General features: G+C 41.7%; 3 protein-coding genes across 5 annotated transcripts; all 3 read left to right on the forward strand.

Annotated features, from left to right (window-relative positions):
- The first annotated feature begins 104 nt into the window (after positions 1–104).
- Positions 105–9,401, forward strand: pask (PAS domain containing serine/threonine kinase). Of its 2 annotated transcripts, none has more exons than XM_046407712.1 (21): positions 105–498; positions 644–866; positions 954–1,183; positions 1,271–1,441; positions 1,590–1,724; positions 1,831–1,965; positions 2,165–2,426; positions 3,062–3,243; positions 3,336–3,465; positions 4,100–4,271; positions 4,914–5,140; positions 5,410–5,539; positions 5,868–6,451; positions 6,540–6,682; positions 6,795–6,962; positions 7,135–7,260; positions 7,703–7,837; positions 7,938–8,137; positions 8,508–8,641; positions 8,742–8,891; positions 9,122–9,401. In XM_046407712.1, exons 2-21 carry the CDS (start codon positions 662–664, stop codon positions 9,301–9,303), a joined length of 3,801 nt encoding a protein of 1,266 aa, XP_046263668.1. In that variant the 5' UTR covers positions 105–498; positions 644–661; the 3' UTR covers positions 9,304–9,401. The 2 variants fall into 2 exon arrangements, with proteins under 2 accessions (XP_046263668.1, XP_046263669.1); XM_046407713.1 differs by having other exon boundaries at positions 648–866.
- A 574-nt stretch (positions 9,402–9,975) lies between these two features.
- On the forward strand, positions 9,976–12,698 carry mterf4 (mitochondrial transcription termination factor 4). Of its 2 annotated transcripts, none has more exons than XM_046407715.1 (4): positions 9,976–10,132; positions 10,478–10,907; positions 11,025–11,209; positions 12,161–12,698. In XM_046407715.1, the coding sequence occupies exons 1-4, from the start codon at positions 10,106–10,108 to the stop codon at positions 12,548–12,550; spliced, it is 1,032 nt and encodes a 343-aa protein (XP_046263671.1). In that variant the 5' UTR covers positions 9,976–10,105; the 3' UTR covers positions 12,551–12,698. The 2 variants fall into 2 exon arrangements, with proteins under 2 accessions (XP_046263671.1, XP_046263672.1); XM_046407716.1 differs by having other exon boundaries at positions 10,080–10,132; positions 10,478–10,919; positions 12,161–12,617.
- Positions 12,699–12,880: 182 nt separating this feature from the next.
- LOC124069028 (probable G-protein coupled receptor 148) lies at positions 12,881–15,696 on the forward strand. Its single transcript, XM_046407717.1, has 2 exons — positions 12,881–13,271; positions 13,836–15,696. Exon 2 carries the CDS (start codon positions 13,935–13,937, stop codon positions 14,889–14,891), a length of 957 nt encoding a protein of 318 aa, XP_046263673.1. The 5' UTR covers positions 12,881–13,271; positions 13,836–13,934; the 3' UTR covers positions 14,892–15,696.
- The last annotated feature ends 458 nt before the right edge of the window (positions 15,697–16,154 follow it).

Genomic DNA, 16,154 nt, shown 5'->3' on the forward strand with positions numbered 1-16,154 from the left:
TCGGTGGCCTGTTCCCATGGAAACAAAGGCGGGCGTTTCCGGCAAGTTATCCAATGAGCTGTTCTTTTTTAGAAGCGTGATATTTGATTGGCTTCGGGGAACTTCCTCGAATCCATTCGCCAGGCGCTCGAAGCCCGCGGTTTATGAAAACAGCTGCGGTTCTAAGTGAAATAGTAGCATTAAAATCTTCATTTTTTTCTTATATAACCTGCTGGAATCATGTCAGAGTTGTGCTAATACTACTGTAACGTCAACTCGGAAAAAATTGCTCAGGACTGCCGTGGCTACCCTTGCTGTTCCAGAGCCAAACAGCACGTCGGCGTTTTCTTTGCCTCGGCAGTTTAGCAGATGGCTAGCTAGCCAGATAGCGCAGGGGAGGTAACGTTACCTTGTCAACTACCTAGCGTCAACTGAAACTGCTGTGTCCTTTTTCTGGAGCTGCTTGTCTCGTTAACAGCCGGGAAGCACAAGCTGCGCAGTTTCTTTCCACGAATCGAGGTAAGTATTGACACTATAGAGCCCTGATCAGTTAAACAAATTTTAATCAGTTAAACATTTTCTGCGTTAGCTGAAACGCTTGTAATCGGCTCGGGTATCCTGTCAGCGTATAATACTGTTAAATGCTGCGATCCATTCATTCTAGCCAGCTGGATAACCAACAATGTCGCTGTCGAGTGAGAATCTTTTTTGGGCGAGCCAAAGCGACAGAGGTAAAGGAGACACCATTTGTGTGGTGCCCGACCTCTCCTGCCATCTCCTGGACGATGACTTCGACCTGAATAAGTCCTACCCATGTACTCAGAGACCGCTGTACAAAAAGACCCTTTTGGCATTGCAACGACGTTGTTATCCTGGTTCTCTACGAGGTGGGTGTAACAGATTGAAAAAATGTTGAGGATGAGGGTGAGAGAAAGTGATATATTTTTTTAACTGTCTCCAATTTTTGCTCACAGGTGAACGTCTGGATCACTGTAGTTCTGTTGCTGCAAGAAATTGCCAGATCTCTAGCTTACATTCAAGGTCCCAGGTTCCTGCTGTCTCCCTGCCACACCTGTCCACTGTATCAGAGACAGAAGAAAGCTTGTTCAGTCAGTTGATGTCCGGAGATTTTAGCCTGTCAGGATCTCTATCCGCCCTCAGCCCAAACAAAGCCATTGTCATTGTTGACCATAAAACTCGAGAGGTACTGTGTGTGCACTTAATGTCAGCAGTAAGCAGTATTTATCATACTGTACTAAAAGTGTAAAAGTGTTTTATCTTCATTTTCCAGATTTTGTCAGCAGATGAACAGGCCTGCAAATTGTTTGAGTGCACCAGCAGTGAGGTGATTGGAAAAAAACTTTCCTGTATCATGAAGAAAACCAGTCAGGTCCTAGAAGAAGCACTGGAAGAAGATTTTCCACTTATGGATGGAACTGTTGCAGCTGTCTCTGGAAAAGTGGTATGAAAAATACGAACTAGAAAATCTGAAAATAAAAATAACTATATATGTTAAATTCTCAAATTTTTTTCAAAACATGACTGTTTTGAACTACTGTCGAGATATTTTGAAGAAGAATGTCTTTTTTAATATGCTAATTTTTCTGTAGGTGGATATTGTGACACCATCTGGAGACGTACCAGTGTCGGTGTGTACCCTCAGACACTCACAAAATGAAGAACATCATCTTGTCATAATGGAAAATGTTGAAAGGGTATCAGCCTGTCTGTCTTTTTCACAAGATGTAAGTCCATCTTTATTTAGCAGCTTTTGTAGTGTGATTTATTTATTTATTTAGTTAGTTAACTCATTAATGCAATGCTTTGTTACACCTTTGATGCTTTTTCTAGGGCAGCATCCTGACCTGTGACTTGGCTTTTGCCCAGCTTCATGGATACCACCAACCCGATGAGTTAAAAGGAGTGTATATTAAGGAACTAATCCCTTCTTTACAAATCCCCCTCCGCAGTAATGCATTGCCCAAAGTAAGCATATATTACAACCAAAACTGTCCCACTCAGCTAAGAAAAGAATCCCTTTCTTAAGCTTTGCTTTCAAGTTTCTGTCATCCAGTGTGCTTCTTAGACATTTTAGGAAGATGCAGAAAAGAAATCCTTTTCCATGTTTTAAGCCAGGCTATTTTTGCAAGTCATTTTTGACTTGACTCTTCTTTCCGTCTTACAGATGCTGAGAGTACAGAGAGTGTGTGGTAAAAGCAGAAGTGGTGCATCAATCCCACTATGTATAAAACTCCAGGGGGAAGTGGTTTGTGGGAGGCCCCAGCACCAAAAAAATGGATCTGGCTGTAGCTGCCTAACAGACAGTCTTGAAAGATCAGATGCACACAACAAGCAGCCATGCTCTCCTCTCACCCCCTCTGTGTGCAAGTCAGGAGGCTCAAACCCTGAACCCCGAGAGCAACTTCAAGCAAGAGAACCGTCCTCTGGTAGGGTGTTACATTTTTTTGTCCCTCCCCAAACAAGGCTGGGACATAATGCTAGGTCAGAGAAGGATTTAAAAAAGACTGCGTTATCTATAGTCTGTTATGCTGTCCAAGAATTTAAAGGATGTTATACTCATCAGTCCTTTTACATTAAGAATAAGGTAGACAAGATAATATGAACCCTTGTTGGGAAGGTAATGAAAATTTTGACTTTTTATCTTGAATTCTAGTTATAAAAGTTAAAAACAACTGGGATTTTATATCAAGAGAAATGACCCCAAATCTTGTCAGCATACACCAAAAACATAAAAGATGCATTCAGGTGAATTCAACAAACAGCAACATATGAAAGATGCATACAGTCCTGCAACAATAAAAACTGTTTTCACAGAGCAAACAGACCTGACCATCTTAGAGAGTCCTTACAGATTGCTTATTTGAAAGCCTAACAGAATAACTGATAACTTGGATTGCAAAACTAGTATGTTACATTACTCGTTACAATAAAAAATTAATCTGAGTACTCTAGCATGTTATTTTGTAGCATGTTTCCTTCAACATTGTTCATCATGTACTGCAATCTAGTAGAGTTGTTATGGCTAATTGTGCATCTTCATTGTGTGTCTCTACTCTTACAGAAGTCAAAGTGGACAGCGTTGTTTTCTCCCCCAGCCCTTCACTGGAGTATTCTGGAACAGTTTGGGTGTTTGCTCCTCTGAGCGGCCTCCTCCTGCTCCACCCTGATGGCTCGATCTACAGCATCCACAACCACCTGGCTCTCAGTCTGTTTGGCTACAGCAAGAAGGAGCTGTTGAAAAAGGTTTGCCAACATGACCAGCTGAACAAGGCTGTCTGGCCTTGTCTGGGCCACGCCTACTCTCACTTCTGTCACTGCTGCTTTGTCATTAACAGAGTGTCACTTTTCTGATGCCTGGTTTCTATGAGTGGATGTCTGACCCGGACAGAGAAGCCAACTCCTTCTCTGATTCTCAGGCGGAGGATTGTAAAAGTACAGCTTCATCCAAAGTATTAGGAAAGTCTGGTGAGCATTTGTATGTATTTTTGAAGTGTACAAAATGACAGCTTGTTCACAATGAGGGTTTCAAACTATGGGGGTGGGGACAGTCAAAGGACAGGACAAACAAATTGCATCATATGAAAGAGACAAGTACCTTTTCGTGTTCTAAGAATAACAGGAGCCTCAGTCGTAATCTGCATATTTTTGTTTCACTGTGATTTACTCTTCCTAAGACTCCAGAGATTGAGAATCATCTCATTAGGAATTCTGTGGATTTAGAGCAATAGCTGTCTATACATTCATAGATGCATAGTGAGCAGGAACTGCTAATTGTCAATTTAGTATACTTTTAATAGTCCTAATTTGTCAAAATGTAAACAAGTACACACTTAAAATAGGGCTCCAGTTGTAGCCTCGATGGCAACTCCATTGCAACATCATGCTTCCTGTTTACAAGAATAATACAAAATTCAAAATCCACTATTATTATCTTAGAATTACACTGGTATAAACTTGTCTGCTGTGCTAAGCATATATTCATACATACACACAGGTTTACACTGAGTTTATTCCTGTTGTGTGTTTTTATTTTGTCATGTAGTGCTGCTTATTTACACTGTGTGTGATTTCATAATTTCTGTCTTTCTCTCAATCCTAGACCCTTTGTCACTGGTGGCTGGTGATATGGCCATGGTGCATCATGCCATCCTGGGAAGAACCTCCACAGGGAGGGGCAGGATCTTCACTGGAACCAGCACCATGCTGGAGAAACAGGGCAGTGCTTTGTCCACCCTTTCTCCTCCTGCTGTCACCTCCACACGTGTGATTACGTGAGTTATCCTTATGTCTTTGTAATAAGCCACCTGAATGATTTATACTTGACTCTGTAACTTCATAGGCTCTTGATCGTGTTCATGTTCTGCCTGCACAGAGGGTGACATCCCAGCAGACATTAGACTACATCTGTGCTTTTGTATTTTCATGAATGATTGGAAAGCAACAGTTGCTTTAGCACCATCCAGACAATTAAATGCATCACCCTGTAGGCACATTTAAACCTGCAGTGCAGAGCCTTTGTCTCCCCCATCTGGCAGACAGAAATACATCCTCACTCTTTCACAAAGAGAGTAATCTTGAGAGACTTTTTCATACCGAATTACAGACACTGACCTGAAAACAAGATTGTCTTTTTTAAGAGTTAGAAATCAGTGAATGTACTGAATGTTTATAAGCAAGTGATTCAGTGATTTATACAGTGTGCTTACAAGCAAACAAGTAGGGCTTTAAAAAAAAAGTGATGCCTCCAAACCAACCCGTCCTGCTTATGAAGCATGTATAAAGTACGAGAGCAGCTGCTTCACATGCATATTTTTAGCCTCTACATTATGATCATTTCATTCTTATTTGACCTTCTTTGACATTACAACTGTTCAAATTAATATAGATTAAAAAGCTAGCCATTCTTTCTGCAGAGTCAATGACACCGCAGAGCTGTTGGAGGAGGCAGCTCAGGTTGCTCTTTGCCATAGCAAACTAGACAGTGCAGATACCACTCAGGCGCTCCTCAAGACATTTGCCTTGGTTGAACCTCCAGAAGAACGCACCTGCTGCTTGTTTCCCACTGTACGACCGCAACATAGCCAGCAGCTCAGCAGTGAGGTCCATGAAAATCGACAACCTGCCATCAAAGTTATTCCAGGTATGGTGTTCCTAATCTGTTGTAGTTTTTATTTACAAGAACTGTAGTTCTTTCTTACAACCCTGAGACTCCAGTGTGTACTACAGAACTACAGTACATATTGTAATGGTTAGTGAAACTCTTATCTGCTATGTGTAAAGATTTCCTGTAGTCTGGAGAGGGATTTTACATCAACAGACTTTATAGTATTAAAAGAGCAGTTTTTTGAGGCATACAAGCTTTTTTTTTATCAACTTTCTGTTGTTGTCTCATTTTTTCCCCCTTTTTAGAGTCTCCCAGTCACAATGGACAGGCTGCTGTCAGGATGGGTGGCACCTCTCCAAATGTAGACAAAGACAACCGCTCATGTGCTTCTGTCCTCCATGACTCCAGCTTTGAGGTCATTTCACTGGAGAGCAGGTGAGGGCGTGAGGGTTAAAGTTGCAGTTCTATTCATTCACCGCATTTTAACACCAAAACATATAACCTTCTTTAAACTTGCAATTAATCACCCAATCAGATATTCAATTAAGACAGCCTGTCTGTTATATCAATGACCAAGGCTAAAAGACAAGGAGAGATTAGAACTGCTTATTTACAGGCAAATAACCACTGAAATAGACCAGAATTTCCAGTAATTTCAATTTGATGCAGTCTTAATTGTTGGAGGTGTGTCAGATTGGAGATTAGACAGAAAAACTACAGATGATTTTTTCGTTATCATGTTTATGGAAACATTATTTCCCAGGTCTTCCTCTGGCTTCTGTGAAAAGTTTGCCGGCCATGGTGTTTCTGATCCAGGCCAGATGGAGGACTCTCGCTCAGCACACATTGTGAACTCAGCAAGCTGTTTCCTGGACCTCAACAGCAATGGTGATCTGGTGACCCGGGCCCTGGCTGACCTCGATCTGAGCAGTAGTATAGAGCTGCTTAGCGGTGGAGGGTATAATAGTGATAACCAACACTCCTTGACATCCTGCGATACAGCTGAGCTCCTGCGTACACCCTCCCCATGCGTGGTAGAGTCTGACCAGGAGGCAGAGGCCGTTGAGACTGGGAATGCTGGCGTAGAAACCAGAGATGGCTCAAGTGAAGTGCAATTAGAAAAAGTCCAGGGTGAGCAGGATCAGTGGGCAGCTTCAGTTCAAAAAGAACAGAGCCAGCAGTTCTGCGTGCAATTGAACAGTGGAATTCAGTCAATGACAGACATTCCTGCCACATCTACTCCTAAGAAACAGAAGGTGAATGAACAGACCCTTCCCGCAGACGGTACACAGATACTGGAGGGTCGATTCAAAGGAAGTGCGTACCACAGAGATGGTACAAGAGTAGGTTGGTACTACTACGACTGTTACTCTGTTTCTCTCCAAAACAGTCTACAAAAAAAGGCTTTAAACTGTGCCTTATTTTTTTTCTCCAGATGTGCAGTGTGATGTGTGCAGAACCACCCTCATTGATGGGCGCTCCATGTTCTGTGTGTGGATGAGTAGGACAGACCAACAGGGGGCACTGTTGCAAACATATCGATCACAACACAACCAGTCACAGACCAGTCTAGGAGGGGTCAGTGTTAGTAAAGATTTTTAGGGAAATGTAAATTCTTATGTTAATTCCTTATCAAAATATAAAAAAAATGTTTGTCTGCTTTTAATTCATGATTCTTTCTCCCCCTTAGAGAATTGGTGAGACCAGTCATGGGGAGGCATTACGCTCCACCATGGACCTAGAGCAGTCTCAAGCCTGTGATGGTCAGTTTGAAGAAGATTACCTGCCCCTTAAAGCAGTGGGTAAAGGAGCCTTTGGCTTTGTCTGGAAGGCAATAAGGCGCTGTGATGGACAAGAAGTAAGAAAACATTTTCATTAATGCAGAAACATGTCTCCTTCATGTATATGCAGTATGCAGCAATTTTTATGTAAGAGTGTTTAAAATCTAATGTTGTTGAAAGAAAACCACAATAAGTTTTGCGAGGCTGATATGATCTTTGCGGTGATGTGGTCTCTTTTTGAATTTGCAGGTTGTAGTGAAGTTCATTAGCAAGGCCAGGATAGTGAGTGACTGCTGGGTAGATGACCCCATGCTGGGACGAGTCAGCCAGGAGATTGCCATACTGACACGAGTACAGCACCACAACATAGTTAAGGTAACCAGGCAAGCACATCAAAATCTTTAAGACAAAAGATTGTAAAAATGGACCAAAGGGTTTTTCTAGACCACATTTTTAGAACCTTGTCATTCCGGTTTTAAATAAAGAACTGTACAAAATCTCAACAATGAATCAGTGTTCTCAACAGACAGTCCTTTCACTATCTCAGAATCTATTTATTCCACTCAAACAAAGCTGCCCTTTTATCCTACATATTTAAGGCCATGATACAGAAAAAAAACACTGTACACAGTGTTACCTTGAGCAATAATCTGTAATAATTTTTTAAATGTTCTTTTCGTTTTCTCAGCAGCACACCTTGTTTTATTCATTTGTTGCCACCATGACCTCATCTGCCCCACCTGAAGGCCTGTGTCCATTTATTATACTAAATTAATTTGCTCATTCTCTATATGTGTATACCCACCACCTCCACCAGGTGTTGGAGGTCTTTGAAAATGGGAGTTACTTCCAGATGGTGATGGAGAAACATGGAGATGGCTTGGACCTTTTTGAATTCATAGACATGCAGCCAAGGCTGGATGAACCTCTGGCCAGCTACATCTTTAGACAGGTATGTATATCCTGTAGTGAAGAAAACACATATGATAGGAGACTGTGCTCTGAAAGGTGAAGTGTTCAACTGTTAAACTGGAGGGCGTATCTCTTTCTAGCTGGTGGCTGCTGTCTTCTATCTGAGGTCTAAGAACATCCTTCACAGGGACATTAAAGATGAGAATATCATCATCGACAAATGTTTCTACATTCGACTGATAGACTTTGGCTCTGCTGCCATGATGGCTCCTGGCAAGCTCTTTTACAATTTCTGTGGCACACTGGAGTACTGCTCCCCGGAGGTGCTTCAGGGAAATCCGTAAGTACATAATGACTGGGAATGACAAATGATCTTTGTTACAGTTCATTTAACAGCAAATAGGAAATCTTATAACAGTGTCCCTTTATGGTTTAGGACAAAGGGGAGTAATTGCCATTGTATTTACACAGCTCACTTAATGCAGTCCATGACAAAAACATCTGGGTCAGAGCACTATTTTTCAGTCCTGTGTAACTTTTATAGAACTTTAACCTTTATGTTGTACATTTAAATTACATGTAGCTTCAAGGATATACAGATCATAAAGTGAGAGCCACACACAAGCACTTAATTAACTGATGAATGAAATCTTTCCTTATTGCTAAGTGTAATCTTAATTGTTTGTCTCCTTGTTGGGCATCTGTTGCAGCTATGAGGGTCCTGAGCTGGAGATGTGGTCTCTTGGTGTGTTGCTCTATACTCTGCTCTTCAGCGAGAACCCCTTCTGTGGTGTGGAGGAAATCCTGAATGCAAAACTAAAGCCCCCATTCCCGCTCTCCTCAGGTATACTGCTGTTTCCAGTGACTGTCGCACAGAAAAGTGATTCAGTTTCCAAAAATATTTCTATACCTCAGTGCTGAAATGTCTCCATATACTCTCTCAGACCTTCAGGGTGTGTTAAATGGGCTGCTACAGCCTGATCCCACTCAGAGAATGACTCTGGACCAGCTGCTGCTGCAGTCCTGGATCAGCCAATCCATTTCCCTGTCAGACTACAGCTGGGCAGAGGTGGTCCCCACAACTCAGAGCTACTGTGAGTGCTCATTAACACAAGGATTAGCCTGATAGTGGTCAGACATGTTTTCCACTTCAGATAAGATGAGTCTGCGTCATTGTATAGGTTCTAAAAATACCCATAACTCATTAGTGGATATTTTGTCATATTACCTTATTCCCTGTGTAGAGATTATTATCTGTACAAACTGTAGTCTCTGCTATGCAGAACAGAGCTCATGTCCTCAGGACCCTCCCTTCTTTTAACAGGCTCACCAGAGTACCAGGAGCCCGGTCCTAAAGTGTGTGTCAGGCACAGCTTGTTCCCAGATCAGCATGATGAGACTCTTCCTGATGATGATGATGATGATGAGGAGGAGGAGGAGGATGATGACAGGCTGTCAATGGTGGCTCTGGAAACAGAGCTTCAGAAGTACCTTCATGAGGATTAAAGACTGAACTTTTCTCCAACCATCGATCCAGCGTTTAATCTGCAGCAGTGCAAAGAGGACATGAAGTGCAACTTAAAAAAAAAGGGAATCTTGTCAGAGTCCAAGGCCGTAATCAAACATTGCTTTTTAGACAAAGTCTTTGAGAGACAAGTAGACCTTTGACGTCATGGAGGATATACAGCTTGCATAAAAAGGGGGTTGAATATCATTGTCGAGTTGTTGGTGAAAATGTGCTTGTTGACATATTTGTGATTGGTAACACAGGAAAGCAACCACATTGTGATGTACCTGCATTTTTTTCCCCTTCTATTTAATATATATTTCAAATATTCTTGGGATTTATGAAAAATCAAAGCATTAAAATCATAGTAAAGATTCACAGGGATCTAGCTTTGCCAGCAAAGCTCACAAGTGACTGCACCCTTGACTTTTTTATTTATTTGCCTCAGAGAAACCACACAGTAGTTAGTTAGTTTGAAGTTGAAGGGAATCAGTTTATTTTTCATGGACACTATTTTAATCTTGAATGTTTTAATTAAAAATGTAAATATATTTACAATGTTTTATCTGTTTATTTTTATATGGTAATAAATATTTGGTCACAGACATTTCTGTTTTTTTTTCCACTACACCTCGAACATATCTATCAGTAATGGTAGCGAAATCATTTAAATGTATGATTTGCACTCTTGCTGTGCGTACTTAAGTACATAGACATTTCGTCAAGCAAGGAGAATGCAGCGGAACTATTGTTCTCTTGTGTTTAAGATGAAACTCGGAAGTATATATACGACGGACAAGCATGGGTACCAGAGTTGCTGCGCGCCAGGTGAATCAGAACTCTATAAAACATGACACAATTTTGAAATTTCTCTGAATGAATATAAAACAAGTACTTTCTAAAATGTTTACTTTATTGAACCGTGTTATTTAAACGTGGCGTAGAGACGAATGCAACCGGAAAGCCTACAATCTTCCGCTGTAACCTTCATGTTTGCTAATTTAGGCTAGTGATATCACAGCTTGTTTATTGACATGTCTTCCGCTAACTTTTCTTCTGAGGTCTACAGCGATAATTGTCCTGTTCTGACCGTTCGCCGTGTTCTTAGAGCACGGATTAAAACAGACACATAACTGATGTCAGTGTTTTATAACTCCTGGTTGCTTTTCTCAGGTTGTTCGTTGGACTGTAAGAAGTGCCTCCTCGGTCGTCGCTCCCCCTCAGTTTTCGAGATGCCACCTCCAGTGTGCACCTGTGCTCAAAAGGTGTAGATTGCTCTCTTCCTCCACCAGCCAGCGTGGTCTGCAGTCAAATCAGCACAACCATGAACTCATTCCTCTATCCAGCAAGCCAGCCACAGAGCTGTCCCTGCGCTCTTTGGTCGATATGGGATTCACGGACACCCAGGCAGAGCGCATCTGTAATGCAGTGTCCAAAGTCAGAGGCGAAAGTTCTGCCAAACATGCTCTGTCTACTCTCACAGTTCTGTTTGTTTTGGGCCTCAGTCCTTCCAGTGTGTTGAAACTGCTGGAGAAATGTCCTGATGTCCTGACTGTCAAGGAATCGCACCTTCAGCAGCGCATAGACAACCTGCGGAAACTAGGTTTAGTTGAAGGTGACAACATGGTCATCAGAGTTCATATGTGTGCTCTATTAATGACAATGGAGTGTACTGTATGATTATCCAACCAGTGTTTTTCCTTATTATTCCATCTTTTAGGCAGTCTTCAAAGAGTGGTGACCCATCACCCCCAGATCCTGACTTTGACTGTGAAGACAGTAAACAGGGCAGCATTGTTCCTCAGGGAGAAGTGCCTGTTTACTGTCCAGCAGGTTACGGACATCCTCAGAGATAGTCCGGCCATTGTCGGGGAAAACATGGCTCAGCTGGAATACAAGTTTCAGGTCAGCATGTACACCAAACAAGAAAGGAATGAGACATGAAAGTTTTGCAGACTTAATAATGACACACAAAGTAAATAAAGGTTAGTAACCTTGATAAATGATTGGTCAAGTAAGCTATTTGTAAAATAACATGATCACTGGTAGTAGTTCCCAAAATGTCCATGGGTTTTGATCTTTTAGTTGGATATAACAAGCAACTTGAAGACATTACTTTCTTCAAAGCCATTTTAACACATTTTTCTAGAATGGATGATTAATCAGAAAATCAAACTTAAAATAACCATTTCTTGCAGGCCTAAGTGATCATTGGTTGAGTTAGAGGTGTGCAGTAGTTCTCGTGGTAGACTGCAGATTTATTGACTCAAAACTTGATCAAACATCATGTGGTTGTAAACACAACAACCTTGCCATGGGACTCCTGTTGACATTGGTTGTGTCCCAGTTCAAGCTAGGCAGTAAGTGCATACATTAGGTACTACTGTATGCTGTTTCTTTTCCATGAGAAATCACCATATTTTACAGTTTTTGGCTAACGGGAAATGATCCAAGACTTTTCCCCAAAGTTTTTGTGTTTTTGAACAGTTTTCCTGTAGATGTACCTCCACCATCCACAATATGATTAACTTTTTTGTACTGTGACTAGCTCATCCATTTTCTTGCATTGGAGAACAATAGTGTTCATCAACGGCACATTCAAGACCAAGCATTTCTAGTATGCTAGTATGTTTTTAACCTGGGAACTGATGATTTAGCTAATAATGGTTTGATATATGCTTTAAAGCTATAATATCTGATGAGTTAGTTGTTGCACTCTTGCTATAAGTACATTGTACTTGTATAGCAATGAGTATTATTTAAGTCATTCTTTGGGGTTATCTTTGTGTTTTTAGTCATTCCAAACTGAGTTTTTTTGTTGCTTGTAACAGCATGTGTTAACTCATGTCTCCACAGTACGTCTACTTTCGTATGGGGGTCAAACAAGCAGAGATGGTGAAGTGCAGGTTGTTCCGTTTCACTCTGGACGAGGTGCGCGTTCGACACTGTTTTCTGGAGCGCAGGGGCCTGTATCAAACCCCCGACAAGCACGGACAAACACTCATCATCAACCCTAAACTGGACATCATCCTTAATGTCAACCAGGACATTTTCCTCACACAAGTTGCCAAAGCGTCAGCAGAGGAATATGATGTATTTAAGAGACTGATGGCAAGAGAATTGCAAGAACAGGAGTGGCGGGAGGGCAGCGCTGAGGCTGATAGTGATGCTGAGGAAGAGGAGGAGGATGAAGAGGATGAGGAGACAGGAGGGAAAAGTGGATACAGGAAGAGGAGAAATAAATGACAATGACAGAGGGACTGAAGTAACATAATTTAAAAAGGAAATTACATGATCAGAGAAAATGACACATGATGGTGACCAATAAAATGAATGCTTTTAGCTGATCTCAGGTCTGTCATTGCTACATCAAGCGCTATTGAAGAGTCTTATCTAAAACACACATAGAAACATGATGCTGTGGTCATTATGTTGTATGTTCTCTTTTGAATGTGCCCATAATGGCAACAGACCATCTGGTTTGAAACATGTTTGTCTGAGTGGCCGCATCAGGATCAGGATGTGATGATGTCAGTGTGAGGTTGGACTTGATGTGAATGAATTCCAACTGTGATTGTGAGAAACTTCTCCTATACGTCTTTCCCACAGTCAGAAGCATTTTTGACATCCTGTTAAGTGACCCTGAAGCAGTTTGAGAGGTGTTGCTGCCTTGATGCTTGGCGCAGTGACATAAGGAAAGAAATGTGAATCTGGATAGTTTCCAAAGGAGTTCTTGATGTAAAACACCTTGGCTAGAAAACATTGAAATAGCAACAGCATGAGGAGCAGTGAAGAGGATCAAAGCTCCACCCTGTTACTATGTGACAGCTAAGTGGCTGTGTCTGTATAAGTCAACAAAGAGTCCATCAGATAGGGTCACCAAATGAGACAAGTCGAACCCATTGATTTACAGAAGCGTAAGCCTAATGGATGTGCAACATGGAGCTTTTTCTCTTCTGAACATCAGGTAAGAAAACTCACCTTTGGTCAATCAATAGCAACAAGAGCAAGTGATTTACTGTTTTTGTCTCAAGTGTTTTGAGCCTTTGTAACCATTTAGGGGAGTAGTGGTATAATGTATTTTTTAGATAAAACTTAATTATATGTTGAACGCTGACATTTTACTCAAACGTGTAGGCAAATGTATGTGGTCAGTTGAGGCGTTTTCTTAAATTATTGAATGTACATTTTCTTACAATGAGTTAATTGTCCATTCAGTTTGTTACTGAATGGTCTGAAGTTTGTTAAAAATGACCTGGGCTGTTTTAATCTGGAGCCTTACAAAAATTAGATCAATGTTTTTCAGAACAGCATTACAGGCTTGCCAAGCCTGCAATACATCAAAATGATGTATATATATGAACATCTAGAGAGATAGTGTAAACTTTTTCCTGCCTTTGTTAACACTCCATGTCAAGACCCATATTTGCTTTCAGGTAGGAAGAAAAGATTACATGAAGTGGTCTGTATATGAAATTTGTGTGCATTTATGTGCTTGCATTTCAAAAGTGGTCTGTTGGTGTTATTTTAGGTGTTTTCATATGACAAGAAGCTGCTGGAGGAAGTAGTCAACACACCATAAAGCACACCTCAGTCAGAACATCTGTGTCTCCGTTAATTTCAAGACAAAATGACATCAGTACTCATTGCAAACCTCACACAGGACTGGGTGGAGAGCCTGCAGAGGTGGAATCTGGAATTCTTTTTCATCCCCACCGCAATCATCACTCTGTCCTCCCTGCTAGCCAATCCCGTTCTTCTGATGTGCATTTTTCTGTCCCCTGCCTTGCGTCAGGAAACCCGTTACCTGCTGGTGGCCAACACCCTGGCAGCAGACATGCTCTTCCTCATTCTCAACCTGGCCATAATGATCTGTAACAGAGTGAGAGCTCAAATGCCGTGGCTGGTTTGCGAGCTGGTCACGGCTGTCACTATCACCGCCTACTGCAGTGCTATCCTCACTGTCACCCTCATGGTGGTGGACACCTACGCTGCAGTTCGATGGCCTCTCCGTTACCATGACATCCTCCCGCCTGCCCGCACCCACCACATACTGCTGGGGGCGTGGCTGTTGGCGGCCGTGTACCCTTTCACCTTGGTGATCATAATGGAGAGGGAAAGGGGAAATACCCAGGAAAAGCTGGCTGTGTGCATGGCAATCATTTCCCTCGGCTTCATGCAGCTCAAGCACATGATTGGGATCCACATCTACTTCTTCGTCGCAGCACTCATCTGTGCTGTACTTATTTTTTACTGCTACATTCGGCTCTACATGGTAACAAGGACCCAGGGCATTTGGCAGAGCCGCTTCTCCAGGGCCCGGGTCACACTGCTGGCTCACGGGGTTCTGCTTCTGCTCTACTTTCTCCCCGGCTTCGTTTTCTCCCTTGAGCTCATGCTGTTCCATCGCAAAGACATAAGTCAAGATGTTCGTGTGTGGATCAGCACAGTCAATATGTGTGTCTTCATGATGCTGCCCAGGGCGTTTGCTCCATACCTGTATGGGCTGAGGTACAGGGAGATCTCTGAAACTCTAATGCAGCTGCTGCTCCAGCACAGGAGGCTCGGTCAGGTCAATGTTTCGTAAATGCTTGTTACATTTGTCCAGTGGAGTTACTTGTGTTTTACATATTAGACATGTGTTCACAGTTGTCCTCCACAACATAAAGTTGTAACTAAATGTGCAGCATCCAGGATCAGTCAAAGTTCCTACAGAACAGCTACTACTACCTACTACCATCAAAAAAATCTACTTTTCTATATTCATGTAAGATAAATAACCTGTTTGTGTGAATTGTCTAAATGCTGTTCCAAAATACCACATAACACTAAGAACAGATTTTTGCTTGACACCTCTTCAGTTTTGGTATACAGTAGTCAAATTTAGGAAGAGTGACTCTAAAACATCATGTATAATTTTAAAGTACAGAACATAGACTTCCTCCTCCTTTTGTTAAAACCCCCAAATTCTCAGAGACCATACTGAGGGCATGTTCTTCGTCTTCGCAATCGTAGGTGACAGTCCTGCTTGCTTCCCTGCCCGTGTTCGACATTATAAGGTGTTTTTGCTTCACCTCACACACACCCTCTTTGTCATTCTTGTTCTCTTGTGTATGTTTTGTGTGAGTTTGTAGCTCTTTTACTGCTGCGTGGGTCCAAAGCAGAACATGCTGAACCAAGGCTGTAGATTTTGTTTTCAAAATTAAGCAGAGATTTTGAGTGTTAAACTCTTCTTTTCCTGCATGTTAGGTCTATTATTCAACAGCTGCATCTTTTCTGCATTGACTTATAGTGGAAAACACAAAATTAAGGAACTAAATGACAGTTCAAAATACAATGGAATTTAATGCAGCAAGGCTCTCTGGCAAGCGTTTCATCAAAATAATAGTATGTCTTAGTATGGAGGCATTTTTAATCCTATAATTTTTCAAAATAAATCTACAACCAAAAAAATGTATTTTCCCTTCATCATGATGTAATGGAAAAGCCATGTTAGTTTCGTTACCGTAGCAACAAAGCACTTACCTGCATTTGCCCTCAAAGCATTGCTTGCCTGTAACTGGATGTCCAAGAAAATCATTAACAAATGACTAACTTGGCACTTAGCACCAGAAGAAAGAAAAGAGCACCATCCCTCATTTAGGAAGGTGTGGTTGATGGTGGTGAGTCACACATCCTGCCTGCAGGGGGTTCGTTCTGCTGTGTGTCACTTGTAACTGGTACAACAACTCAACAGCAGAGGGACACATTCATCTGTCTGCCAGAGCTGTGTCACAGCTCTTCCCTGAAGCGAATGTAAGGTGTGTTTGCTGTGTATCAAGAACACTTCACAACTGCTCTAAAACTCTGC

Source organism: Scatophagus argus, chromosome 13 (assembly GCF_020382885.2).
Source record: "Scatophagus argus isolate fScaArg1 chromosome 13, fScaArg1.pri, whole genome shotgun sequence".
Classification (NCBI taxonomy): Eukaryota; Metazoa; Chordata; class Actinopteri; family Scatophagidae; genus Scatophagus; species Scatophagus argus.